The following is a 24269-nucleotide window of genomic DNA, read 5'->3' as shown; positions in this document are numbered from 1 at the left end:
TCGATTGTTTATTAAACCAATCGTCCACTTTTTTTTTCATTAGCATACCCAGAGAAAAATTGAACTTCTCAGTTCATCCTTAGAATTTCATCAGTTTATCGATTGTCCGACGGTATTGCTGGGTGGAATAAGACGATATATTTTTTTTTAGAATACCTTATAACATCGCAATGTATTCGCCATATAAATTGGTACAGGGAAAACAAGTCAATTTCCTATTGTACTTAAGAACTCCACGAATTGAACGACGCCATCCTTTTCAAGGTGACAACATCCTTCAATAGAATTTGTAACATTTTAGCCACATGTGAAGTGTCCATCAAACCGTCGTCCATTTCACATTCTACGGAGTAAAAAAGTTATTAGCAAATAGTTAATAAAATTTCCCACAATAAAGAAAACTACCTTCAAATAATCCTTCCAGAGATTCTAATCTGGTATTAACTTCGTTTTGCATATCTCCAATGTGCAAAAGGAGATTTAATCGACAATCAGTTACATCGATAGGAGTTTCGGGAAGAGGAACATTCGGTACTAAAAGAAAATTATAAGAAACAGCGGGAAAATCATTATTACGAAAACACCAACCCATCGATTTGGTCTCTTCTTTCTCCACGTTAGATGGAACATCCTGACTCGATGGTTCAGATTCAGTCTTTTTAATCCATGGTTGAGCCCACAAGTATAACTTTGGATGATCTTTATTCCTGAAAAAAGCATAAAAGAAATTAAAGATTGTGTAACTTAAAAATGTTTAAAGATGTTATATTACTTGGCAACATCTATTTTAACTTTTAAAGAGTGTAAAAGCTGTTTAAGGTCAGTAGCAGCAGCAGTTAAAGTATGGGCCACTCTCAATGTTCGATCTGCTGGAACAGAGCTCGAACCCGAAATGAATTTGAGACTAGGAAGATGTCCTTTCTTCAACCAAGTTTGATCGTGCGTATACCGCCTAGAAAGCCGCTCTCTGAATGGATAACGACAAAAGTGGCAAACGTAGGGATCAGGAACGTTTTCTTCCGAGTCGATCGCTAAACAAACACCGTGTTGCCAACAGAGACAGAGTTCGCACTGGATCATTAAGCCATCTTCTTCTGGAGAACCGCAGAAACAGTGGACCAGTTCTTTCTGTCCTGGAATATCATCAAGCGTAGATACTATTGGTTCTTCAACTTTTATCTGTTGCTGCAAATCTTCAAGTCCACAAGTCTTGGACTCAAAGTCAATAGGAGGAATTTCGGGTTCTGATTCAGGTAAATATAATGGGATCTCTTCTACGGGATAATCAACGCGACGTTTGTCAGATTTCCGCCTCGTCGTTTTCGCAGGAGCGTTGGAACCAGGTTTCTGTTGAGACTCGCTTAAACTAAGTCTCTTCGAGAGCGGCAAATTCTGAATGTCGTCACTTGCTGGAGAATCGGCCGGTTTCTCCTTTTCTTTCTCCAACCTCCGCTCCAAGCTAGACCGGAGCCGTGGAGGTGGAGGGGAAGGAGATGTTTGGGGAGGAAGTGTTAGGATGGAAGCTAGGATGGAATGCGAATGGGATACATGGACTGGTTTCGTCTCCTCTGTTTCGAACGCCGTTCGGGCCGCTGCTAAATCTTCCACCCGAAACGTTTTGCAGCCAAGTTTTTTCAACAGGGCAGGATGGTAATGCTTGATGTGCATCTGAATGGATAAAAAGATATTAACATTTTTAGGTGAATAACAGCGACCATTATTAAAAACAATTTACCCCAAGAAGGTTATCACGACGGAACAGTTTACGGCAGTCTTCAACAGGGCAACGATAACCGTCTTCCTCTGGGACAAAAGTTGGAGTTTCTGTTTCAACACTAGGACCTGCTATCGATTCACTTTTGATGGGCAATTTATTGGTAGATGTTTTATCCGCCCCGTTTGAATCAACATGAGTAGGTGTTGCAGAAACTGGAACAGTAATAGATTCTGAGGGCGCGAGTGCCGTCGTAGTAGCAGGTGTCACTTCTGCTGTTTCTTGTTTCTTTACAGGGGCAGTGGGTGTTCTCACTGTTGGGATTGTGGATTTCCTAGCACGAACGGGGACTTCAAGACCTCGACTGGTGTAGAAATTCTCGCCCAAACGAAAATCGAATAATTCGAGATCGTGATCCAATTGACGTATAAACAAATATTGTCTAATTTCTTGTTTACTTCGGAAAGTCCTCCCATCCGGCCTAAACAAATTATAAAAATAATTAGATTTGGATAGACAAATTAGAAAGGAAAAATTATCTTACCCAATGATGACAACATCCCATTTACCAGCTTTGGAAGCGGAAGGTTTAAATTTGGCCTTTTTCTCCCACCCTTCAGGCAACTTCTCATCTAAGAGCTTAATAATATCGCCTGTTTGAAAAATGTGTACGTGTTAAAGACAAAAATATACAAGAATATGAAAATTCAGCTTACCATGATCTTTGATCAACGTCCTTTCTTTTTTTTCCTTCTTCTTCTTCTTCTTTTTCTCCACTGGTAGAGGTGTTGTTGGAGTGGGCGTAGGTGCAGCTTCGACAACGGAATCTTTTTCTTCCTCCTTTAGAATAAGCTCGTTTGGTGTACCTCCATCTCTTCCACCCTCGTTGGAGGGTCTTTTCTTGTAGCACCGGAATAATTCACTTACTTCAATTTTTTTCTTGCGCTTTCTTCGTTCTTCCTTTGAACCGATTTCTTCCATATCGACATTTTTATCTTTTTCAGCTTCCATTTGTTTGGGAAAAGGAATCTCCTAAAAAAATTATTTGATTACATTATTATTTTTGAATATTGTAAAATTAAATACCATTTTATCAGCCTGTTCTTTGGGCATCCTTGACATTTGTTTAGCTTTAACTTGCATGCTGAATCCATCATAAAAAATAACCTCAAAGTTTCCTTGAAATAAGAAATGACAAAATCTTGAATGGATAAAATCTTATGCAAAGTGTAAAATCTTTTACCTGGTTCCAAAACCTTAGTTATTTGAGCTGGATACCTTTTGTTATTATGCCAAACTGCCATGACCTTCTCACCTACTTTAAAGTCTTTACCTCGGCTGGCCTTACCAGAACAAATTTTCCTGTTTGAAAGAAAATGAAATTTAATATAGATTAAATGATGTAATCAAAGCAATTTACTCAGACTGATTGGTGACTGGTCTTAATCGAGCGCTGTCCATACTAATCCATTCATCATAGCGACTTGACCAGTTTTGGAAATGAACAAGTACTTCTCTTCCTTCATCATCAACTTCCACAACTTTTGAGGGGAACCAGTTATTGGCAAAATCCCTTGCTTCTAGGAGACTACCAGGAACAAAATCAATTTTTACCGCACTTGGGTTTCGGCCTCCCTTTCTACCCGAAGAAGTGCTTGGTTTGTTGTCTGTTCCAGCGTCACCGGGATCTCCTGAGCTTGCCATTCTAATAAAGAATTAAGTAGAGCACTATTTGAAATATTCTTGACACATTGACACTTAACGTTTCTTGAGTTATTTTCAGCGAAAAATTGTTGCTTAAGAGCGCAGAATTTTTTTTATTTTCTTTCCAACCTAGCATAACATCGCCATTTTGAACATTGCCACTTGTTAGAAACAGAACGTTTTTCTTTTTCACAAAAATATTTCATAAGTTTTTTATTTTCACCAAACAATTGATTAAAACGTGCAGAATTTTATTAATAAATAAATTTGCATTATTTAAAAAATATTTGGTCCAGTAAAAATGAACATTATTTGGACCTAGCAAGTTAAAAAAAAATAATCAAGCAAAATGTAAAAATGCAAAGCTAAATTATTACAAAATTTAGAAAATAAGTAATAAATAATTAACCACAGTTAATTTACATTATCTATTATTTAAAAAAAGAATTGTCCAATAAGAAAATGAAGCTGGTAGGGGATTTCGGTCAGCTGGCAGCGCAGCAATTTCGAAAAGAAGTGACCGTTGGTTCGCTGCAGTCAGTTTACTTTCGCGCTTTTAACTTGTCTCTATTTCAGTTGAGTCGGTTGTAGATCTCAGGACAACTCACAAGTCTATGTTCGTTGGGGAAAGAATTCGTGGAACAAGTAATGATTTTGTAAATCACACTTGAATAGTCAACATTATTTCTGCCCGTAAGTTTCTATTTCATTCTATTCTCGTTAATGTGGATGTCTGATTTTTTTAACTGATACGTGGCAAATGGTGATTTGATTTTTTGTGTGAACATTGTACGTTGAGTGCATGGCGCCAACGGTCGCTTTTCGTGCATCACAAAACTTATGTCCCTGTTCTTGTCTATTCTGCTTTACAGCTCAATTGGATTGAAAGGAATAGGGGTCAAAGCTTGTTCCTACTATTTTATTGCATTTTTGATTGAATAACCCATCTGGGAATTTGAATTCAAACACATCATGGCACCCACCAAACCTTCAGGCATTACTCAGATGGTAACAAGAATGAGGGCTGCTGCGAACCCCAGAGCTACTGCGAATCCATCTAAAGCTGTAGCTGAAAACAACAGCCTCGTCAACAAGAAGAGGAAAGCTGAGACGGTCTTGACTTCAGATAACAAGAAGCGTTCAGCTTTGGGAGACCTTACTAATGTAACAGCCATTTACCACTTGTTTGTTGCCAGTATCTCAATTGTTATTTTTCCTTTGATAGGCTAACAGCAAACTTCAAGATGCCAAGAAAGCTGCCAAGGCAGCAAAGGTCTCATCTCTTACTAATAGCACTAATCTTGCTAGGCCTCAATTGTCACGCCCTTCAACTAAAGCACTTACCTTGAATGTAGTCAAAGAGGATGTTAAAGTACCTGAGCAGGTAGTAATCTTATCTTGAACACCAACATGGGGTTGTTAATTAATTGTTCATTGTTCAATGAAGATTGATTCAGAGGCAACTATTTACTTCTCTCCTGAGAATGCCAAGCCAAAGAGGAAGCTTCCTCCCAATGTTGAAGATTTTGACAGTGAGTGTGGAACTGATCCTTTCCAGACACCTCAGTATGCCCAAGATATCTTCCTTTACTTTAAGCAACGCGAGGTAACAGTCTTCAACTTTGCGCCCAAAAAGAATGTTCCTAACACCTGTTGTTCATTTCGTTTTCAGTTGAAATTTATTCCTCGTCGTTACATGGACCAGCAGACAGAGCTTACTTGCGACATGCGAGCAGTTTTGGTCGACTGGCTGGTGGAAGTGCAAGAAAGTTTCGAACTCAATCACGAAACTCTTTATTCTGCTGTGCGTCTCGTTGATCTCTACCTCTCTCACACTACCGTCAATAAGGAAAATCTCCAGTTAGTCGGAACCACTGCCATGCTTATTAGCTCAAAATTTGAAGTAAGTTTCTTGTCCTCCGATCCTTTCCCGCCATTTTTCTAACTCAGTTGTTCTGTGCTAATAGGAACGTTGCCCACCATGTGTCGATGATTTCCTCTACATTTGTGATGATGCCTACACCCGTAGAGATCTTATCAAGATGGAGATGAGCATTCTCAAAGCAGTCGATTTCGATATTGGCCTCCCATTGTCCTACAGTTTCCTTCGTCGCTACGCTAGAGTAAGTCTTTTTTGTTTCTGGTTTATCTTGTAATTCTTGTGATTCATGAATTTATTTGTAAAATCAGGTAAGCAAGGCTAGCATGGAGACTTTAACACTGGCACGTTTCATCCTCGAAACATCACTGATGGAGTATGACTTGATAAACGTCAAGGACTCCCTTATGGCCGCTTCCGCCCTTATGATGGCCTTCCAGATGCAGAACTCTGGTGAATGGACGCCGACACTGGAGTACTATAGCAGTTTTACTAAGGCAGAACTTCGCGAAACAACCTGCCGCCTACATGCTATGCTGATCAAGCTGCAGTCAAAAAATCTTAAGACCATCCGTAATAAGTACTCTCACAAGTAAGTTTCGTTTTCCATATTTAAACAATTTACTGTAAACCTGTGTCGTTACTTAAGTTGGAATCTGTTTCGATTTTCCAGAGTCTTTTATGAAGTTGCCAAGATTGCTCTTCCTGCTGAAATGGAATTTTAAAATTCGTGACTTGCTCATATAAGAAACTGCCATCGCGCGACTCTTGGATTTCCTTGATTTTTTTTTTTTCGATTTGGCGTCATTGTTATTTCCTGAAATTTATTGATTCCTGTGCTTACATTCATTTGTCTTTCCTTTTCTGTTCTTCTTCTACCTTTTCTGTCTGTCATCTGTCAATCTAATTTTTTTACACGATTCCAACTACCAACCAATGACGAGTAGCGTATTCCAAAAAACTTAAATAAGAAAAGGTAAAAAATAAGTTTTTTTTCCGTTTTTATCGATAACTAATTAACTATTATTATAGATCTTGATTAAATTTCCTACTACTAGATAAGAAAATTGAATAGTCCCAACCGTACACATGCATATACACACACACCGTACACGAGCACACAGTCCTCTGTAATTCATCCCCCCTCCCTCCAAATACACTAGAACGTTGGAGAAAGAAGGCATGGCGGCTAGCTATTTTTAGTAAGTTCCAGCCTGGGACTATTGAAGATGTTAAAATCGTAGAAGACAGTTGAACAGCCATGGCGACTACTGTCGCTTGCCCGTTGTGTCTTCACAGCTCGTTTTCGCAAGTAAACAATTTCGTAACAGCATTCCTAAATTTCTTTGAAAGACCTTTGAATTGCCCCCTATGCGGTCACTTAGCTGCAAGTGCAACAGAGTTAAAAGAACACCTTAATCAACACTTAACACCCCTAGATGCCAATAATGTGAAACTTGCTCTAGTTAGCCCACAGGACCCGAAAAAATACGCCTGTAAACAATGCGGAACTTTCGAAACGAACGACATTGCAGTATTGAGGTTACATGTAGAGTCGGAGCATCCAGAAAGAAGATTTCTGTGTGTGCACTGCTGCAAATTATTTAAAGGTACTTACTTTTTTATTAGCAATAAGGAATTGAATTATAATTGAAGTTTAATGTTTCTGGGGAATCCGAAGCTCAGGCTAGTCTTACATTACATTTGAGAATGGCGCATCAGACGGGAAGTTCAATCGACCGCAAGCATCAGTGTCAATTTTGTCGCAAGAAGTTTGCAAGTCTAGGTCGCAAGCAGGCACATGAGAAACTTCATCAATCGGATCCATCTGCAGTTTCAGTTAGAAGTCCATCCGATGCGAAATTAGTCGAATCTAGTGTTTCATCACCCGTTGAAGCAGAGGAACCCAAGGCTTTGTTCGTTTGTCCGATTTGTGACAAGACATTCAAGAAGGTTTCACATCTTTCCACACTGTAATTATCATCTTCTAAGGTGAGTTGTTATCTGAATCTCGGTAGGAACAATATCTGCAGCAGCACAGTCGCACTCACGAAGCCAAAAAATGGGAGTGTTCCGTTTGCCGAAAACTTTTCACGACCAAAGAATATTTACGGAAACACTCGCGACTTCACACTGGTGAGTTTATCTTCAGTTGATTAACACTCGAATAGTTAACTTGGTTTTGATTTCACGTAGGTGAGACTCCCTATACTTGCGATCAGTGTGGTAAAACGTTCACTTTTCAGCAGTCCTACCACAAACATTTGCTCTACCACAGGTTAGAATTTCTTTGTTAGAAAGATAGTTTTTTGAAACATTTATTTACTACGAATTGATCCACGCTTCTAATCCAACAGCGACGACCGACCGTACTCGTGCGATCAGTGTAATCGTCGCTTTAAGGAACTTTCGACGCTTCATAATCACCAAAGAATTCACACAGGTATTTGAATGGCTTATCGCGTGTTAGATGATAAAGTGCTAAATTTAAACGGAATTCATTTCTATTGATAGGCGAGAAACCCTACTCTTGCGACATATGCGGTCTGAAAAACTTAAACTATTCATAGTTTTAATTTTTGAAGAATTTAATTTAACACGACTAAATTGCCTTTTGTTCTTGAAGGAAAAGCTTTTCGTCAGAGAGTTTCCTACGTTGTCCATCGACGTATACACACAGGAGCTTTGCCTTATGTCTGTCTGACGTGCGGTAAATCATTCCGCTACAAGGTGAATGGACTTTAAGAGATTTGTTTGAACACTAAATCGTTCATTGTGTGTTTGAAATTTCAGGTGAGTCAGAGGACTCACAAGTGCGAAGCTGGACGAGGTGTAGAAGGCACCGGTATCATTCGTCACCGGCCTGATTGGCTGGAACGACTAGTAACTGCTCAACAGCAACTAACAGCTCCGGAAGAAAAAATTACTGTGGAAGTTGGGAAATTGGAGATTGCTCAGAATGAGACTCCTGCCCTTGACACGATGGACGAAGGATCCAGCTTTTTCGATTCAAAAACTTATTATGATAACGATTCCCTGCCCACGTTGGATCTGTCTCAATTAACCCTTAGTTTAGATAGCGATTTAATATTTCCCAGTTAACTAATCAAATACCTTTATTTTTGTGTAGGTTTTCGATATTAGAAAACGTGTTTTAAAAAACAACAATAATATCTGCGACTTACCCGTTAGCGATTTTATTTTTCAACAGTTTTCAACGTCCAGAAATGAGAAGTATTTAAAGGTATTTTTTTTTTAATTGAGTCATTTTACAATGCCGAACAGTTGTGTTGCGCCACAATGCGAGAGTTTATTCTTTCGTCAGCTTTAATTCATAACCATAGTCCGTTAGGGCTTTCTGAACGATTTGAATTTCCTTGTCGACGATGCCTTTCAACACCGAATTGAACGGATCCCTGTTGAAAGGACGTAAAGAATGTCGAAACTTAATTTTTAAGTGCTCACAAGTATTTTGCCAATGTAGTAACCTGATTGTTTCATTTCTGGTAGAACGAGTTGAATTTCGTTTGAATGAAGAAAAATCATGTTTGATTACGCAATCCAACCGGCGTTCGTCCACTTCTAAGCCAAGGTATCGCATGAGATGTCGAAATTGATTCTCTTTATCTTGCAACAAATCTTCGTAGAGTAAAATCCCCCCATGTCCGATTTTGGGGATCCACCGCAACAGGATTGTTTTCCATCGGTCGATTTCTTTCGTAACAAACTTTGTCCACCCTGTTGCAGCCACATCAGTTATTGCGAAAGTGCTAAAGAGGATATAGAGAACACACCTGGCCCAGTGAACTGAGTTAGCGAAGCGGATGCTGTTTGATTGTTTCCAGTAGTTAAAAAATTTCGGTAAGAAACAAGAGCCTTGTATGGATTGCGGATGATGAGGATGGCGCTTTTGTTGACGAATGGCTTGTAGTCGTATTTTTGGAAATCGTGCGTTTTCTGTACGACAGTACAGCCACAATCGACGGGCATTATTTCACCGTAAAATCCTAACAACATTTAATTAAATAATTTTGTGAAGCACGTTTGTCAGGGACGCCACCTTTTATGTAGAGGTTCTTTTCTGCGTAGATACTTCCGGTAAAGTAGCCACTGAGTCGTTCGATGATTCCTCGTGTCCAAGTATTTCCGCTCCCTGGATAGGACACAAGAGCCATCTTGGGTCGAGATCCATTGCGGATGAATCCTACGGTGTATTCCCGACAATCAGGATCGTCCCCCCACGGTTGGTAAGCTATATCCAGTACGTTGGGCACAATTACTTGTGCGGGATAACTAATTAATTCGTCGTCTGGCTGCTCCAGTGAAAAATATTCAAACAATTGACGTCTTGATGACTGCTCAAGTGACCAACAAAAGAATATTGTTAAATTCACCATAGATAACAGGCCAGCAACAAGGAATGTGCAGTGACGGACACTTAGATTTTTTTAACTTGAATCTTTCCATAATGGATAAAATGTCGGCAGTGTTCAGTGTAATCCGTGACTTAGAGCTGACTGAGTAAGTTTTTCCTTAAAGTGCATTCGTATCTTTCCTTTTTTTTTAAATTTATTTATTGATTTTTCGATTTGAAACGTAGGCTATCATTGTACGCTTGACGAATTTTTCTTCTCGACAACTCCAGATAACGCTCAGAGCTAGCGACTAGTAAACACAGATATGTCAATTTCACAGCCGATAAGACAAGTGACTTTAGCATTAAACTTCTAGAAAAAGTGATGGACGATTTCGTTTATTCTTTCAGCAGCTTTAGATCATAGCCATAGTCTGCTAGGGCTTTTTGAACAATTTCAATTTCCTTGTCGATGATGCTTCTCAACGACGCATCGAATGGATCCCTGTTAAAGGAACATTAAATTTTAAAATCTTACGATTTTTAAACTTATTTTTAGAAGTATTTTTTTGCCATTGTAGTTACCTGATTGTTTCATTCGTGGTAGGAGTTGAATTCCGTTTGAATGAGGAAAAATCATGTTTGATTACGCAATCCAACCGTCGTTCGTCCACTTCTAGTCCAAGGTACCGCATGAGATTTCGGAATTGATTCCGCTTATCTTTCAACACGTCGTCGTACAGTAAAATTCCCCCATGTCCGATTCTGGGGATCCATTCCAATACCTTTGTTTTCCATCCGACGATTTCTGTCGTAACAAACTTCTCCCATTCTAGCCCAGTGAATTGAGTTAGCGAAGCGGATGCCGTGTGACTGTTTCCAGTAGTTCTAAAATTTCGGTAAGAGACAAGAGCGCCGTACGGATTGCGGATGATGAGGATGGCGCTTTTGTTAATGAATGGTTGGTAGTCGTTTCTCTGAAGATCGTGCGTTTTCTGTACGATAGTACACCCACAATCGATGGGCACTCCTTCACCGTAAAATCCTATCCGACAAGATTCAATTTGAACATTTTCTGTAGCGAATTTGAAATGGAATATAATGCTACCTTTCACGTAGATGTCCTTATCTGCGTAAATACTTCCGGTAAAGTAACCACTCAGTCGTTCGATAATTCCGCGTATCCAGGTGTTTCCGCTTCCTGGATAGGACATAAGAGCCATCTTGGGTTGAGTTCCATTGCGGATGAATCTGACGGTGTATTCCCGACAATCAGGATCGTTTCCCCACGGTCGGTAGCCAATATCCAGTGCGTTGGACACAATTACTTGTGCGGGATAACCAATTTCTTCGTCGTTTGGCTGCTCCAGTGAAAAATATTTGAACAGCTGACGTCTTGATGACTGCTCAAGCGACCAACAAAAGAATATTGTTAAATTCACCAAAGATAACAGGCCAGCAGCCAGGAATGTGCAGTGACGGCCACCCAGATTTTGTAACTTGAATCTTTCCATAATGGATAAAATGTCGGTAGTGTTCAGAATAATCCGTGACTGAGAGCTGACTGAGTGATGATACACAACTGACAAAATATACTATTCTAGTAGACTTTGTCAGTAGTGTATTTTACCTTGGTGTTGGGGTTTACAGTTGCCGGTGACGACTCTGCCGGTAACAGGCAGGCGTCGGACTTTTATACTGGGGGAAACACAGAATAACTCAGGGAAACAGGTGCAAAGACAAAACAGTAATAGAAAGAATAAACTAAAGTTAAAGACGAAAACGGGAATTTCGGTCCACTGGTTTAGTCACGGCCAACAAATAATGAGATGTTGCTGAACATTATTAAACCAGCTTTCTTGTTCCGGAAGTGTGAGCTTCACTATTTTCTTGAGGCTGTATAGTGACAAATAGTTTTAACAGCTTTTGTCTTGTTGGCTGCTCGAGTAACCAACAAAAGACTATTGTTAAATTCACCAAAGCCAACAGACCAGCAACAAAAAATGTGCAGCGACCGACGCTTGGATTTCTAAAACTAAACTTGGATCTTCCCACAATGGTTAAAAGGTCAGAATTTAGAGTTCGGTGTTAGCACTTAGCAGTGAACGAGAGCGGACTAAGGTTTTCCTTAATTTGGATTATTCTCTTTACATTTTTATTTTATAAGGCTGAGGTGCAACAGGATCGCAAAATTGCTATTGCATCCATAAGTTTGCGTTGCATTTGGTTGAACCTATTGTGGTTTTAAGTTGTCGAATCGATTAACTAAATAGTAATTAATTAGATTGATCTTTCTGTTTAAAAGTCGAAAAGCAAATGACTAATCAAAAACTTAACTTGCATAACTTCTTCACTTAACTCTTTCTCTCTTATCAGCGTGACGTACATTTTTTTTATCAGCTTAATGTCTATATTTATGTCGATCACTGGCTTCTCTTATCTCCAAGCGAGAGATTGTAAATCGACTTTTTAACGGATGAAAGCCAAATATTTTTGTGTATAACAAAGACAATATTCCGTTTCTCTATTCTCTGCTGAATGCTTTATCATCATGTGGCTGCTTCTCTTGATGATTTTACCGGAACACATCAGGAATAGACGATCCGTCAAAGTGGCCGTCTTCTTGGTCGTCGTGGGAACACTGGTGTTTTGGTGGTACAATTTCCCTTTCCAAAAAGTTCACGATTACATTTTACAGAGCAAAAAAGGAAAATCCATTTTACTCTGGAACTCTAACGAAAATGAAAGATTCTTCAGACAGCATAGCGGCAGTTGCGGTTCTATTCGATGCGAAATCATTTCCAATCGATCGGCACGTCCCATCGAATCTTACGACGCCATCGTCGTCATTTTCGACGACCAATTCTCACCAGTCGACCCAATGGAGTTGGCTGAATTTCAATCGGAGAGCAATAACACAAATCAAAAGTTTGTCTTCTACACCCGAAAATCACCGCAATCGCTAGCCTCTTATCTCAACGTGAGTGAATTCACAGGCGTTTTCAATTGGACCATGACCTACAGAAGGGATTCGGATATTCCTATGCTCTACGGACGGATTGAGCCGGAAGAATTGAGGTTCCTCTCGCCGGAAGACGTACTCCGTCACATAGAAAGAGCTCGCAAAACCTTCCGGCCACGCCCAAAGTCGATTTCAAAACCCAACAAAGGTTCACCCATTGTTGCTTGGATGGCCTCCGATTGCAACACAACAAGTCAGCGGGAATTGTATGTCAAAGAATTAAAGAATTACATTGAAGTTGACGTTTACGGCGAATGTGGTAACTTAACTTGTGATGGACCGCAGTGTTACGACATTCTGGTGCGCAACTACAAGTTTTACCTGTCGTTTGAAAATTCACTTTGTCCTGATTACGTGACAGAAACGTTTTTTACCATGATGGATCGAGACGTTGTTCCGATTGTGTATGGCGGGGCCGACTACACTCAATTCGCTCCGACCCATTCCTACATCGACGCTCGACAATTCAAGCCGGAAGAATTGGCCACTTACCTGAAATTCCTCGACGCCAACGATACGCTGTACGGCGAATATTTTTGGTGGAAGGATCACTACCGGGTAACATCCAGTGAGGAGAACATGTGGCGTAATTCATTTTGTGACTTGTGTCAGAAATTGCACAGAGATTTCGAATCGAAATCTTATCAGGATCTGATATCATACTGGGGTGACAACAACCAGTGCATACCGTTTGATCCAAAATGGATCTTTTAAAAAATCGTGATTGAATTTGATTACATTGTAAAATTTTATTTGTTGCAATAGCATGGTTCTGTCTGGAAATCTAAAATCGATATAATTTTAATTAATTTCGTTTGAGTGGAAGATTGAAAGTGTAAATAAAAAGGAATGTTAAGGAAAAATGTTTTCGATTTAGCTTATTTTGTGTAATTTTTTCCGGAAGTACACCAGAAGTATGCGATAGTTCCTCAACTATTTAACTGTCATTAAAACCTATGAGGCCACGCATGCAATCGATCGCAAAATTTTAGAAGGATCACGCACGATAGTGGAACATTCCAAAAGTTGTGAATTTTGAATTGTGAGCATAGAGTTGAAAAGTCCTAACTCCTAACTGAAACTATTTCAATTTTGTTTTGATTCTAGAATCATCTTACTCCATAGCTACTCAATATTCAATTTTTTTTAAATTTTATCATAAAGATTTTTCGCCATCACAAAAACACAAGATGGGCCTTTATAAAAGAAAATGAGCAAAACGATCATTTTGATTGTAGTTAGATGTCGCGAGCTTCGCATTGTTTTCTTTGGTTTTCTTGTCACATGTCGAAGTTCGGAAGTTCTTGCTGCTTTCTTCCATGTTGACTCATATAATTTTTCTAGTGGAAATTCTAGATCATTGTGTCTTACAAAAAAGTTTGATATTCATCCCTTTCCCTTGATAGTGTTTACATAGTAATTATACTGCAACTCCTCCCTATGGTGTATGGAATATATCAGCAGTGATTAGCGGACAACAGTCATCAACAAAGAGTTTGCCTAGCTAAGCAGTTTTTCAAGATCTAACTGTGACACAAATTTCAGTTTTCAACTATAGTGCATCAGCAGACCCACAAACGGCACGTGAAAATCGAAGAGCATGAACTTCAAGCATCGCCTATGCATGTAAGTCTATATTTCAATTTACTCTATGAAACATAAAGATGAGAACAAAAGATTAGTGCTGCTACCTTGACTTGGTTCTTTGAGGAAGACGTGGAGATTTTTACCATGCATTTGAGGCTTTTGAACCGGTTTGTTGTGCAGCTTTTGAGGAGAGAGATTCTTATGATTAGGCCTCTATTCACATCCTTTTTCGCTGTGAATTTCTCAAAGTTCTTCTTGATCAGGATTTTAAAAGTGAAAATTAGTTCTGCTGTCCTGTTTATTTTTTTTCAATTGAACACTATACAGCAACCAGTGCACATAGTTTGAGTTAATCGATTAAATTTAAGAAAAAAAATCGACGAGAAGGTTTCTGTTCTATTGAAGTACTGCATTTTTATCTCTCTCTCTTCAAAGAAAACAGTATCCTTCGTTTTGGTGGCACCACTCTGGCTGAAGACCATCAGCATGAATTCCACGTTGAACCAATCGTTCACGATGGTGGTTCATGCGGTGCTCGGCAGCGCGCCAGTTCGTGTCCGGGTCGGTCCACAGTCTTTCAGCTAAAGCTGAACTACGAGGCCATAGTTTCCCTTCGATAGCAGCTCCGTCAACCTAGTTCATAATTGCAATGTTTAATCCATTTTCCACTGAAATGATGGCCCTCGTTATATACGTACTTGTTCAGTCCAGATGGCGGCTTCCCCGCCTAATATTTGATGGCTGTTGAATGTCTCGTTAAAATTGGTGATAAGTTTTCGTGGGCTGTTTTCGTAAACTTTTTGCCAACCACTGTAGGGTGAGCACCAATTATTGGGGCCATTACCAACCCATTGTCCGTACCCGCAATCAAAGTACCTGTTGAAAAGTTAGTAGTTATTTGGAATCGCTTGGAATTTCGTATCCATTTTTCTTTGCCCACGTTACCATGCGTCATAATTTGTCATAATTAACTTGAAGCCTTGGCGGTAAAGTTGAGCGATACTCTGGTCCGTACCCTTTGCCCAAATTTGAATAATGTATCTTTCCTTGTCCAGAAATTTTTCGGCATGGCCATCGTCTGTCAGGGGGCTGGTCCACAAAACGATGGGTTGTTTATTGCCGTAAGCTTTGTCGACTTCTTCTAGAGATCGGTTCTGAAAGTGGCTCCAGAGATATAGGAAATCCTCTTTGCTGTAGTCGTTCCGGCCACGAGCCCTCAGCCAATCGATAATTTCAGTGGTTTCGTTCCAGCATTTGAATTTCACCCCGTCGCCACCCATGTGGAAAATATCGCTCTGAAATAAATCATTCATATCCTGGTAGATGTTGCTCAATACGGAGTAGATATTATCGTTGATAGGGTTCAGGATTCCGCAAGGTGGCTCGGCGCAGTAGTCGTGCCATGGTTCTATATTGAGGCAAAGAGCCAACTGGCCCATTCCAGCACGTTCGCCCCATTCCCATCCGCTGCCAACGTGACCTGGTGCGTCAAATTCCGGAACGATCTTGACTCCTCTAACCGTGGCGTAGTGGACCAATTCTTTGATATCTTCAGGGTGGTAAACTTGATCGGGTGAATACGCTCCGTAGAGTGCAAGTCTTGGCTCCCGAGTCGACACGAACGGGAAGGATTGCGAATCAGTCAGATGCCAATGGAATACGTTGAGTTTATCGTAGGACATGGCGTCGATAATCTTCTTGATGACTGGAACGCTGACGAAATTACGCGACGTGTCGATGATGAGACCACGGTGAATAAAGGCTGGCGAGTCGGATATGTTGGCATCCGTCAACATAATCATCGATTCCAGAGTCTTGTCCCAGGCCATGATTTGCGACAAAGTTTCAATGGCGTGACGAGCTCCGAAAAAAGTCGTTGCCGTGATGGAAACGGATGTTATGCTGCGCGGACTAGCAGGTGTGGCCGCAGTGGCGAATATCGTTTTCACGTGCAAATTGTAAGATTCTTGCGTTTCCATTCTGAGCCTTACGTCACCTGACGTGATAGACACTTCGATATGAATTTGCGGCCGCTGTCCATCTTTTGCTGTTTGGTTGCGACGGCGGAATGCTTCCGGAATACTCTTGCGGAGGACGCCACGGAATATTGCAATCGCTTCATTCGTCAACGATTTAACCTGTAAAAGAAAAAATATTTGTTTTTTAAAAATGGAATTGATTCGCATTTGACAGGGGGTGTACCTCGGCGCTTGGTGCGTTGATTCGATTGATGCGGATGTCTACCGGAAGGAAAGACACAAGGGTTTTTGAGAGATAGATTGCGTCGCGGGGTTTTGGCCACAGCACCGACTCGTCATTGCAAGTCAATTTGCAACCTGCCAGTGTTGGGTTATTCATGTTATCTCCTTCTTCTACAGGTAAATCTTTTGCCACTTTAACACATCCCCTGCCAGTTCGGCACGCCCAAGCCCAGGGGGATGCTTCCCTATATAAAGAAAGACGTGCACACTTTAGAAAGTAACCTAAATTGTCAAAGGCTTGATTTATTAATATCTGCACAATTATTTTTTCTTTTACTCTTCCATTCGTTCACATAAAACTTGAAGCATTTAATAAAGGGTTGAATTGGAATAATGACAATTGTACGCGACAAATTGATTTTCTTACCCGGTTCGGCTTTGCCCAACGGCCATTTGAGCGATGGAAAACAATCCGATGAAGAAGAGAAATTTCGTGTCCATCTCTCCTATTCAGAGGTCTGAAGATTTGTGCTCGAAAGTGTAACACAAGTGGTAATAGCACTCTTGGCTTCAGTGTTGTCGCGCTCCTGAATAATTCCAATAACGGGAGAAGAGAAACTAAGCAACTCAAACTCGTCTGTCAAAAGAAAGCGAAGATTTCTTTTACATTGTGGGTCATTGTATGCATAATGTGTGTTGATCGTACCTGTTTAGTGAGGGTTGTATAATAACATACAAACGACTTGTTATTGTACTCGTAATGGCTTATGAAGAACGCTCGTTGACATATGTTACCAGCTGCTTACCATGTTAGTCTTGTTCTGTCGGCTTCAGCTCGGACTGCTCAGTCGAGATTCACTTCTTTGATGAAACATACTAGCCATTTATTGGTTCTTTGATGTTGTTGGGTTAGGTCTGGCCTTCAAACAAGTTCGTATATCCTGGTTTGATGTTTTTCTTTTTCTTGTTGGCCTCGCTGGGCCGATGATTTTATAAATTGGGCACTCAGACCAGTTTTTATTTTGTTTTCTCTTTGTTTGTACACGATCAAGGTAGGGCGAGTTGAAGGAATCTTCAGCTTCTCAACCGAAGGGCGTGAATCGCGTGATTTTGTTGAAGGTTATTTTGCAATAACCAGTTCACATTTGGAATACATCTGTGGCTTTGATTTCGTCTGAAATCACGATAAAGAATTTCCCGAACTATGCTACTGGTGCATTGGTAGCATTAAATTAAATTTTTTTAAATTTTATCAAGATTTTTTCAAGGTGGCGTATAAAAGTAAATAAAACGATCACTTTGATTGTTGTTAGATGTCGCTAGAATCGCATTGTTTTCTTGTCACATGTTGAACGTTTCTACAGCTGGTGTCTTCCATGTTTCTTCGTAATTTTCTTTGTGTTTTGTTTGGAATAATTTCAACGCCATTCTAAATGTAAGTTTCTTTTTGTGCTTATAATGTTTCTACTGGAAATGCTAGAAAATTATGTCTTACAAACAAGTTCGATAGTCATCACTTTCCCTTGATAGTGTTTACATAGTAATGCAAATTATACTGCAACTCCTCCCTGTGGAATATATCAGCAGCTATCATCAACAAAGGGGTTGCGAAGATTGTCTAGTTTAGCAGTTTTTCAAGATCTAACTGGTGATCAACTACTTTGTGTAGCTATACCAAATCAGTTGAATATTCCTGTTATGTCTTACATTGAATAAACAAAGAAAAGTATTTAATTTTTATGAAATTATTTTTTCATTATAGGTGGATGAGATGGAGAATTCAAGTACAGTCCTTACTATTCCACTGCATTTAACGATGAGACAATCAGACAACACAAGTTCACACAAAGGAATCACAGTAAACTTCCTGGCGTATTACGAAGCTTACTTTTACGACGTTTTTTGCCTTGGTATATTTATGGGCCTCACCACAATGGTAAAATAAATTTTCGGTTCTTTGTTTAGGAACAACTTGAACTTGTTTTCTTCACATGTGTTTAGAGTGTTGAATCCTGAAAGAATTGCTGGCTGCTACCTTCTCTCAACATTTCGTATTTTGGCGGATGAAATTTTTGCCATACTTTCTCGCCAGCAGCCGTTCTTTAGTGGACAATCGGAGGGAGTTAATCCAAAATCTTTAAGTAAGACGCAAAAATATTATTTTTTGTTTAAGCTTCATTTTAATTTCCCATTCGTTTTTTTACAGCACGTAGCGAGTCGGCCGCCGATGTCAATCTACAACGCCATTCTACAACTCTTCTACAACCCTATTCTTTATTGGAATTGTGTGGTCCGGCACGGAGATCCTTGAGACAATGGTGACTTGCAGCTGATCTTTGTCCAGGACAGAAGAGTGATTTCCACCAAAGTTCTGCTCCAAGGATGGAGATCTTCGCGACGCACGCTCATCTAGCTTCACTGCTTATGCTGCTACACATCTTGTCGTACATCACTGACGAGTAAAACCACTTCAGTGGTCTCTTCATCCGCACCTGTAGTCACTCTCAACGGGATTATGCTCAGGTAGCGGACAATTGACTTGTTTTCGTAGACTATCTACTAATTATCTACTTGCTTTAAACTCTGGTATGTGTAATAGTTTCAAAATCAGGCACTTCTTACGCTCAAACGAAGTATTTCTTAGACGTTTCTTTTTTCTAACGCTAGATGGCTTTTTCATAATTTTATAGCTGTCATAACAGTCAGTTTCAGTTACTTTGCAAATCTCTTTAAACATTTATCGGCAGCTGCTGTGTGGAAATTTTTTAGGGAAAACTGACGATAACCATTCCACCAACAAAGCTCACTTGTTAGATTTTTCATAATGTGTTTTTTTCTACTTCCGGTTTTTCTACTTTCAGTCAGTAGTTCAGTAAATATTCATTCCACGCAGAAACGAACCACATATTCGGGATCCTCATCAAATTTGTGATAAAGTTCATGTTTTTTTTTGTACGTACGCGTACTTCCGGTTTCGAAAATTTTCCTGAACTGTAGTTCAGGAAAATTCTCGATTTTGGCCAAATTTTGGATTTCGTTTGAATCACATTTAATCGACCCCAAATTTCATGGAGATCACGAATATCTGGTTTATTTTGACGGGAGCTCAATAGTTAAGTCGCTATCGCTTACTTCCGGTATAGTTCCGGAAAATTTGCATGAATCTAGTAAGTGAGCTTTGTTCTGCGTACATTTCTCGATATTGCCAGCCAAATTTTAATCAAATATTAGTGTGCTGTTTAAGTTAAGAGCAAAAAATCTGATCCTTGTACCAATGTGTAACTTTAATTGCCATGTCATTTTATAAGAATTGTTTTCTCTTTCAGGTTATGCAGAGGAGTCGTGGAGAAGCCCGACACCAAAAAGTCGCCAGTGTGTCAAAAATGTCAGCTGCGGAACATCATTTGTTGTTGGTAATATGTTTTGTGTTAGTTAACCCGTTGGCTGCCACGCCTTTGTTCCCCCCATGTTAGCTCTGTAGCACGGGCCCGCGCTGTTCGGTCTCGTGGTTTATTTGCCGCGGGGTCGGACAGTTGCACCAGCCCCAGATTCGCCGAAAGGCCCTGTTAGGCAATGCACCATAGGGACTTCCCCCTTGTCGATACGGTGATGGATTCTAGAGGTTGTGCATTCCATCTTCTCCTGTCACCGTGTCAGCCCGGACTTGTCAGCGATGGCAAGTCCCACCTTGGTCATGGATCCTTCAGACGTGGCGCGTAGAATAGTAGAGAGTACAACCTACGGGTTGTATGGCGTGGCAGCCAATGGGTTAACTTAAGTGTGTGTATGTTTGTATGTATTTATGTATATTGTATTAAAAGTGGAGGAATTGTGGGCGGAGGTGGGAAAATAAATGCAATTCCAACTATTTATTTCTGTTTTAAATTTCACATCTCAACTTTAAGAATCAATACTTTAATACACAATACATATCGTAAACGAATATACATAGTTTATTTAGCATGAGAAAGAGCTGGTTGATGTTCGGAAAATCTTTTTATAAATGTCTTCAAATAAAAGAACAAAATGTATTCCAATCTGTGTTAATTGTATGACTACGTGAAATCGCCAATCAGTCAAACTGTAAACATGGCCGTGATAAAACTGCATCCAAGACATTCAGTCAGGAGAAGATTGTGGCAATTACTATTAGGAAGAAGTCGATACGGAAAATAGCAATTACTAGTCAGGAGCAACTAATCTCGGGGAGAAGTATAGTCAAGCTAATAAAAACAATATCTAATTGAGACCATTCATTACGAAATCGCTTGACATGGCATAAAACGAGTCAATTTTCTGGGAACATGAACAAACGTTATGTACAATACTCGAAAATTCTGTCATCTCAAAATGACGTTGTCCTCCAACGCCACAGTCACAGAACAAGGGTCAAGGAATTTACAGTTAACTTTGAATCTTGCCACCTCATCCACTCTCAGAAATAAAATTAAAGAATCCAAAGTAGAAAGTACCTCCTTCCCCCCAAAAAAAACTTCTTTAAATTTTCCTGTCAAAAATGAATCCTAACACAAAAAAAACCTTTAACGAAGATAGTGATGTCTCAACTTATTATTAAAAGGAATCACAATATAATCTTAGTGTTCACTTAACAGGTAAATTACTACATGAAATAATTTGGTGATGAACACGAGTCCTGGTCAATCTGGCAGATCTCTTCACACCTCACCATCTCCTGAAGTCAGGAAATCTGAATAAAATAGAAAGATTAACACAAATAATGTTTAGGTTCATTAACTATTCTTACTTAAATGAAACCAGAACAAAACTATTTTTAGAAAATTTCAACATAAAAGTTACTTTGAGCAATGAATCACAAGCTGGGCTGGACAAGAACAAATATCGTTACTGTTTGACAGCGAGGAATGTTTAATGAAAACGAAATGACAACAAATTATATTTAACAATAGTTAGTAGCACAATTAGAAGAGAGATAACCAACTGGGCAAGGAATTTCCAAATTCCATGAAAATGGCGACCAGGCGACCGCCTCCGCTTGGACCACGTGAGAAATGAAAAAGTTACGTAGCAGACGATGAATGGCAATGGCCGATAGGCAGTAAAGAATTTCTCCGCTAGATGCTATACAATCGCCTGTATCAGGCGGCAAATGCAATGCAATCAAATTGTTTACCTTCGTGTTGTAACAAAACTGAAAGTTATAAGAAAATTGCAAATACAATCAATTTGAAACATAATTTATAGCCTACATTGTGAAATATCAACTCTGAGGACTCAACATCTGGTAAATTTTATACCTGAAGGCTGAATCATTGGTATAATGACCGTAGAATTCCAAAGACAGAAGAACTCCACCGACAATAGAACCCCGCTATTTTAGATAATTTTTAAAATGTCTTTGTATGCGACAGTAGAACTCCAACGACAGTAGAACTCCTTTTTTAAATATTATTGAAAATACAATCTCTTTTTTTTCCTAACAAGAAAAATATTAAAAGTTTTTGGACGGGTTAAATTTGAACTGAGTAGTCACCAACCACCCCTTGCCTTGTTGTCCACAATGTAGATAGCATCAAGAAATCTTACGAAGGCTTGTGGCTTAATTCCCCACTGGCCAGTGGCCACTTCATTACACCCGCCCTAAAAGAACTTGAAATAACAAGAGACAATTTTGTCTTCCTATAAACCATGTAACACTTGGGTGCTGACTGTGTACTAGTTCTCCCAAAATGAGAAACCCCTAGATTTCAGTTGACCTGAGAATCGTCACGCCAAATTTTCTTCTTTTTTCGCATCTGCCCATAAGTTAAATAAAATCTTCGTCGTTATCGTCTTTTCGAACCACTTGGGAATATTTCTTCTCAAAGTAAAAAGAACGTAGAGCCTCTCAAAACAAGGAAAGATAATAAGTTATTGCTTGTTGGTGCACTCACATCCATCGGCAGAAAAGATAAGCGTGAAATCCGTTACAAATATAATCAAGGACAGAAACAGTGCGATTTTAAATTTTAACCCAATCTTATTTCCCCTAACTCATTTTCATATACAAATCCAACTTTTTTATAGGATTTCAATTCATGATCCCATACTACTTCATCAAATCGAAAAAAACAGCACAGGTGAAAACACAAAGGTATTCATGAACAGGGTCAACACGGGGAGGTGCAAAAGAAGTAACAAGAGGAACTAAAGCAAACAAGAAAAAGAAAATGATTCTAACCTTTGAGTGAACTCCATTATACATTAATCTATTGGAAGGAAGGACTGTGATGTCCGGTGGTGTCTTGAAGCTCCTGATGGCTGCTCCACACTACGGAAATGACAGACTTTATTTAGTCTTTAGTTAACCTCTTGCTATTTTGGTTGACACTATACTTGGAAGTTTCATGCAAAACCGTAACGATAACTTTCATGAAAACTTGTCAAAGACGAAACCAAATGTTCTAGAAACAAACGTGAAAACTTTTCAAACACACCTTTAAGATTATTTGGCAAATATTCGTTACGAGTTCACGTTTTGGAGTTCTTTTGTCATAAACTTTTTGAGGGTTTTAGATCTCCTACCCACAAAATTACTACGCAAGCGATGCAAGTATGCAGCAGCTTTTTTTCTCAATCTTGTTTGTTTATTTGGAATGTGCAGCGTTGCCAACATCACAATCGCGAAAATAGTCAAAGTGCGAGACGGTTGAACGGGAACCGCTCATCACTTCATCAGTTTATCGCCTAATTTCTGGATTTGCATTTTCCGCATAGGTCCGACACTTGCCAAAACAAAAATAGCAAATAAATATTAACAAGAAATATCATAGTTAAGTACTACACCCTATCAACCGGAGAAAACTAAAAAAAAATATTTTTAAAAAGTTCTTCTTTCCGAAAAGTAAATTTGTCGAAGTAAGCGAGATAGAAACAACGAACGAACGAACTAAGATATTAATGTAATTAAGAGGTAATCAATATAAAATAGAAGATAACAAAAATAAAAAGTTCTTTACAAACTTCTCCCCAGCAGACTTAATAGGAAAAATCATTGCGCTTTATTAAAGATCCTTAGGAAAATATAAGAAGTTCATAATTCTTGGTCAAATATTTGAACGGACAGTTAGACACTTGCGTCTAATAAATAAAAATAAAATTTTGCAACGCAACGGTGCGGTTCAAAATAAAAAGTAGTGAATGATGTCAAGAGTTTTCAAAAAAGGCCAACTGGTCCCTTCCTGCCACGATTTCTCAAAACGGATGCGTCTTTTACTATGGTCAAAGGAAAATGTTTAGAAAAAAAGAATCTTATGACTTTCACACAACAGTGCCAAGGGCGTTTTACTTTTCTCGTCTTCCTTTTGTTGCGGTCGCGTTCCATAACTTTGACAACTGTGGCCATTCTATAGACGACAAAAGTCTTTGGGTAGTCGTCGCAAACGCAGCACATTTTTTCGTAGTCAAAAAGATGCGTCTCTTCAGTCTGTTCTTCACGTTGTTGATTCTTTTGGCGGCCTGCACTGGTGGTTCGGCGATTAAGAAAACCGTTTTGGACAAAATTCCAGGTGCTGGAACTGACGAAATGCGAATTGGAGTAGCACCGGATCGCAATTGTCCTCCGCCAAAGCAACTGGATCCACAGGGAAATTGTCGCCAACCTTGGGGCCGCTGAAAATGTTGAGGTAGATAAATTCACATTTAAAACTAACCTAAATTTCTAAAGTTATAAATATTTTCATAAATTTAGTTTTGAATTTCAAAATTCGGTTTGGAGGACAATATTGGAGTCGCTTCACCTACTACCCAGTTATGTTTACCGAGCACTGAATACTATCCAATATTTTAAC

General features: G+C 39.4%; 10 protein-coding genes across 16 annotated transcripts in view; 4 read left to right on the top strand and 6 right to left on the bottom strand.

The window, feature by feature from the left end:
- The window catches only part of LOC124316136 (sporulation-specific protein 15-like), a 610960-nt gene that overhangs the window by 57814 nt on the left and 528877 nt on the right, over nucleotides 1-24269 (top strand). The window lies entirely within an intron of this gene.
- The window catches only part of LOC124316145, a 411551-nt gene that overhangs the window by 273756 nt on the left and 113526 nt on the right, over nucleotides 1-24269 (bottom strand). The window lies entirely within an intron of this gene.
- LOC124316151 (PHD finger protein 20-like) lies at nucleotides 160-3584 on the bottom strand. 2 transcript variants are annotated; one of them, XM_046781917.1, is made up of 10 exons: nucleotides 3135-3584; nucleotides 2958-3076; nucleotides 2801-2892; nucleotides 2431-2743; nucleotides 2259-2367; nucleotides 1736-2195; nucleotides 773-1668; nucleotides 589-707; nucleotides 406-534; nucleotides 160-343 (listed from the first exon to the last, which is right to left on the bottom strand). In XM_046781917.1, the coding sequence occupies exons 1-10, from the start codon at nucleotides 3416-3418 to the stop codon at nucleotides 225-227; spliced, it is 2640 nt and encodes an 879-aa protein (XP_046637873.1). In that variant the 5' UTR covers nucleotides 3419-3584; the 3' UTR covers nucleotides 160-224. The 2 variants fall into 2 exon arrangements, with proteins under 2 accessions (XP_046637873.1, XP_046637872.1); XM_046781916.1 differs by having other exon boundaries at nucleotides 2431-2746; nucleotides 3135-3583.
- LOC124316341 (G2/mitotic-specific cyclin-B3-like) lies at nucleotides 3954-6476 on the top strand. Its single transcript, XM_046782234.1, has 8 exons — nucleotides 3954-4111; nucleotides 4291-4582; nucleotides 4644-4802; nucleotides 4866-5024; nucleotides 5091-5321; nucleotides 5386-5541; nucleotides 5609-5889; nucleotides 5971-6476. The coding sequence occupies exons 2-8, from the start codon at nucleotides 4391-4393 to the stop codon at nucleotides 6020-6022; spliced, it is 1230 nt and encodes a 409-aa protein (XP_046638190.1). The 5' UTR covers nucleotides 3954-4111; nucleotides 4291-4390; the 3' UTR covers nucleotides 6023-6476.
- LOC124316314 (putative zinc finger protein 833) lies at nucleotides 6558-8488 on the top strand. 2 transcript variants are annotated; one of them, XM_046782181.1, is made up of 8 exons: nucleotides 6558-6907; nucleotides 6979-7250; nucleotides 7316-7433; nucleotides 7494-7575; nucleotides 7655-7740; nucleotides 7812-7841; nucleotides 7924-8027; nucleotides 8091-8488. In XM_046782181.1, the coding sequence occupies exons 1-8, from the start codon at nucleotides 6559-6561 to the stop codon at nucleotides 8397-8399; spliced, it is 1350 nt and encodes a 449-aa protein (XP_046638137.1). In that variant the 5' UTR covers nucleotide 6558; the 3' UTR covers nucleotides 8400-8488. The 2 variants fall into 2 exon arrangements, with proteins under 2 accessions (XP_046638137.1, XP_046638138.1); XM_046782182.1 differs by having other exon boundaries at nucleotides 6800-6907; nucleotides 6984-7250.
- LOC124316458 (WSC domain-containing protein 2-like) lies at nucleotides 8565-9799 on the bottom strand. Its single transcript, XM_046782431.1, has 4 exons — nucleotides 9358-9799; nucleotides 9092-9304; nucleotides 8786-9035; nucleotides 8565-8713 (listed from the first exon to the last, which is right to left on the bottom strand). Exons 1-4 carry the CDS (start codon nucleotides 9692-9694, stop codon nucleotides 8608-8610), a joined length of 906 nt encoding a protein of 301 aa, XP_046638387.1. The 5' UTR covers nucleotides 9695-9799; the 3' UTR covers nucleotides 8565-8607.
- Nucleotides 10051-10937, bottom strand: LOC124316763 (WSC domain-containing protein 2-like). The gene is made up of 3 exons (XM_046782711.1): nucleotides 10760-10937; nucleotides 10237-10696; nucleotides 10051-10156 (listed from the first exon to the last, which is right to left on the bottom strand). The coding sequence occupies exons 1-3, from the start codon at nucleotides 10872-10874 to the stop codon at nucleotides 10051-10053; spliced, it is 681 nt and encodes a 226-aa protein (XP_046638667.1). The 5' UTR covers nucleotides 10875-10937.
- On the top strand, nucleotides 11845-13530 carry LOC124316355 (alpha-(1,3)-fucosyltransferase C-like). The gene is made up of 2 exons (XM_046782252.1): nucleotides 11845-11923; nucleotides 12028-13530. Exon 2 carries the CDS (start codon nucleotides 12203-12205, stop codon nucleotides 13385-13387), a length of 1185 nt encoding a protein of 394 aa, XP_046638208.1. The 5' UTR covers nucleotides 11845-11923; nucleotides 12028-12202; the 3' UTR covers nucleotides 13388-13530.
- LOC124316204 (chitooligosaccharidolytic beta-N-acetylglucosaminidase-like) lies at nucleotides 14544-17300 on the bottom strand. Of its 2 annotated transcripts, none has more exons than XM_046782008.1 (6): nucleotides 17168-17300; nucleotides 16889-17098; nucleotides 16463-16706; nucleotides 15206-16398; nucleotides 14959-15136; nucleotides 14544-14893 (listed from the first exon to the last, which is right to left on the bottom strand). In XM_046782008.1, the coding sequence occupies exons 2-6, from the start codon at nucleotides 16960-16962 to the stop codon at nucleotides 14690-14692; spliced, it is 1893 nt and encodes a 630-aa protein (XP_046637964.1). In that variant the 5' UTR covers nucleotides 16963-17098; nucleotides 17168-17300; the 3' UTR covers nucleotides 14544-14689. The 2 variants fall into 2 exon arrangements, with proteins under 2 accessions (XP_046637964.1, XP_046637965.1); XM_046782009.1 differs by having other exon boundaries at nucleotides 16889-17048.
- Nucleotides 22669-24269, bottom strand: part of LOC124316496 — a 37116-nt gene continuing 35515 nt past the window's right edge. For 3 of the 4 annotated variants that reach the window (XM_046782480.1, XM_046782481.1, XM_046782479.1), the window contains 2 exons: nucleotides 23768-24090; nucleotides 22669-23694 (listed from right to left, as the gene is read on the bottom strand). In XM_046782480.1, coding sequence (XP_046638436.1) covers nucleotides 23601-23694; nucleotides 23768-24090 — 417 coding nt within the window. In that variant the 3' untranslated portion in view covers nucleotides 22669-23600. The remainder of the gene's footprint in view (nucleotides 23695-23767; nucleotides 24091-24269) is intronic. The other variant, XM_046782482.1, reaches the window with a different exon arrangement.

The sequence above is a fragment of the Daphnia pulicaria genome, chromosome 12, assembly GCF_021234035.1.
Source record: "Daphnia pulicaria isolate SC F1-1A chromosome 12, SC_F0-13Bv2, whole genome shotgun sequence".
NCBI classification, from domain to species: domain Eukaryota; kingdom Metazoa; phylum Arthropoda; class Branchiopoda; order Diplostraca; family Daphniidae; genus Daphnia; species Daphnia pulicaria.
This window is presented reverse-complemented; position numbering and strand designations above follow the sequence as displayed.

What these genes read in the sequence shown, in the direction of transcription:
- LOC124316151 (XM_046781916.1), bottom strand. Translation starts at nt 3,418, where the DNA reads ATGGCAAGCTCAGGAGATCCCGGTGACGCTGGAACAGACAACAAACCA. An exon ending in CCAGTCACCAATCAGTCTGA is followed by an intron (nt 3,077 to 3,134) that starts GTAAATTGCTTT and finishes TCTTTCAAACAG; the next exon opens with GAAAATTTGTTCTGGTAAGG. An exon ending in TGGGATGTTGTCATCATTGG is followed by an intron (nt 2,196 to 2,258) that starts GTAAGATAATTT and finishes TAATTTGTTTAG; the next exon opens with GCCGGATGGGAGGACTTTCC.
- LOC124316341 (XM_046782234.1), top strand. Translation starts at nt 4,391, where the DNA reads ATGGCACCCACCAAACCTTCAGGCATTACTCAGATGGTAACAAGAATG. An exon ending in CTTTGGGAGACCTTACTAAT is followed by an intron (nt 4,583 to 4,643) that starts GTAACAGCCATT and finishes TTCCTTTGATAG; the next exon opens with GCTAACAGCAAACTTCAAGA. An exon ending in TTTACTTTAAGCAACGCGAG is followed by an intron (nt 5,025 to 5,090) that starts GTAACAGTCTTC and finishes TTTCGTTTTCAG; the next exon opens with TTGAAATTTATTCCTCGTCG.
- LOC124316314 (XM_046782181.1), top strand. Translation starts at nt 6,559, where the DNA reads ATGGCGACTACTGTCGCTTGCCCGTTGTGTCTTCACAGCTCGTTTTCG. An exon ending in GTGACAAGACATTCAAGAAG is followed by an intron (nt 7,251 to 7,315) that starts GTTTCACATCTT and finishes GAATCTCGGTAG; the next exon opens with GAACAATATCTGCAGCAGCA. An exon ending in AAACATTTGCTCTACCACAG is followed by an intron (nt 7,576 to 7,654) that starts GTTAGAATTTCT and finishes CTAATCCAACAG; the next exon opens with CGACGACCGACCGTACTCGT.
- LOC124316458 (XM_046782431.1), bottom strand. Translation starts at nt 9,694, where the DNA reads ATGGTGAATTTAACAATATTCTTTTGTTGGTCACTTGAGCAGTCATCA. An exon ending in AACTCAGTTCACTGGGCCAG is followed by an intron (nt 9,036 to 9,091) that starts GTGTGTTCTCTA and finishes TGGCTGCAACAG; the next exon opens with GGTGGACAAAGTTTGTTACG. An exon ending in ACCAGAAATGAAACAATCAG is followed by an intron (nt 8,714 to 8,785) that starts GTTACTACATTG and finishes TCCTTTCAACAG; the next exon opens with GGATCCGTTCAATTCGGTGT.
- LOC124316763 (XM_046782711.1), bottom strand. Translation starts at nt 10,874, where the DNA reads ATGGCTCTTATGTCCTATCCAGGAAGCGGAAACACCTGGATACGCGGA. An exon ending in TAAGGACATCTACGTGAAAG is followed by an intron (nt 10,697 to 10,759) that starts GTAGCATTATAT and finishes CTTGTCGGATAG; the next exon opens with GATTTTACGGTGAAGGAGTG. An exon ending in ACCACGAATGAAACAATCAG is followed by an intron (nt 10,157 to 10,236) that starts GTAACTACAATG and finishes TTCCTTTAACAG; the next exon opens with GGATCCATTCGATGCGTCGT.
- LOC124316355 (XM_046782252.1), top strand. Translation starts at nt 12,203, where the DNA reads ATGTGGCTGCTTCTCTTGATGATTTTACCGGAACACATCAGGAATAGA.
- LOC124316204 (XM_046782008.1), bottom strand. Translation starts at nt 16,962, where the DNA reads ATGGACACGAAATTTCTCTTCTTCATCGGATTGTTTTCCATCGCTCAA. An exon ending in GTTGGGCAAAGCCGAACCGG is followed by an intron (nt 16,707 to 16,888) that starts GTAAGAAAATCA and finishes TTCTTTATATAG; the next exon opens with GGAAGCATCCCCCTGGGCTT. An exon ending in TCAACGCACCAAGCGCCGAG is followed by an intron (nt 16,399 to 16,462) that starts GTACACCCCCTG and finishes TTTCTTTTACAG; the next exon opens with GTTAAATCGTTGACGAATGA.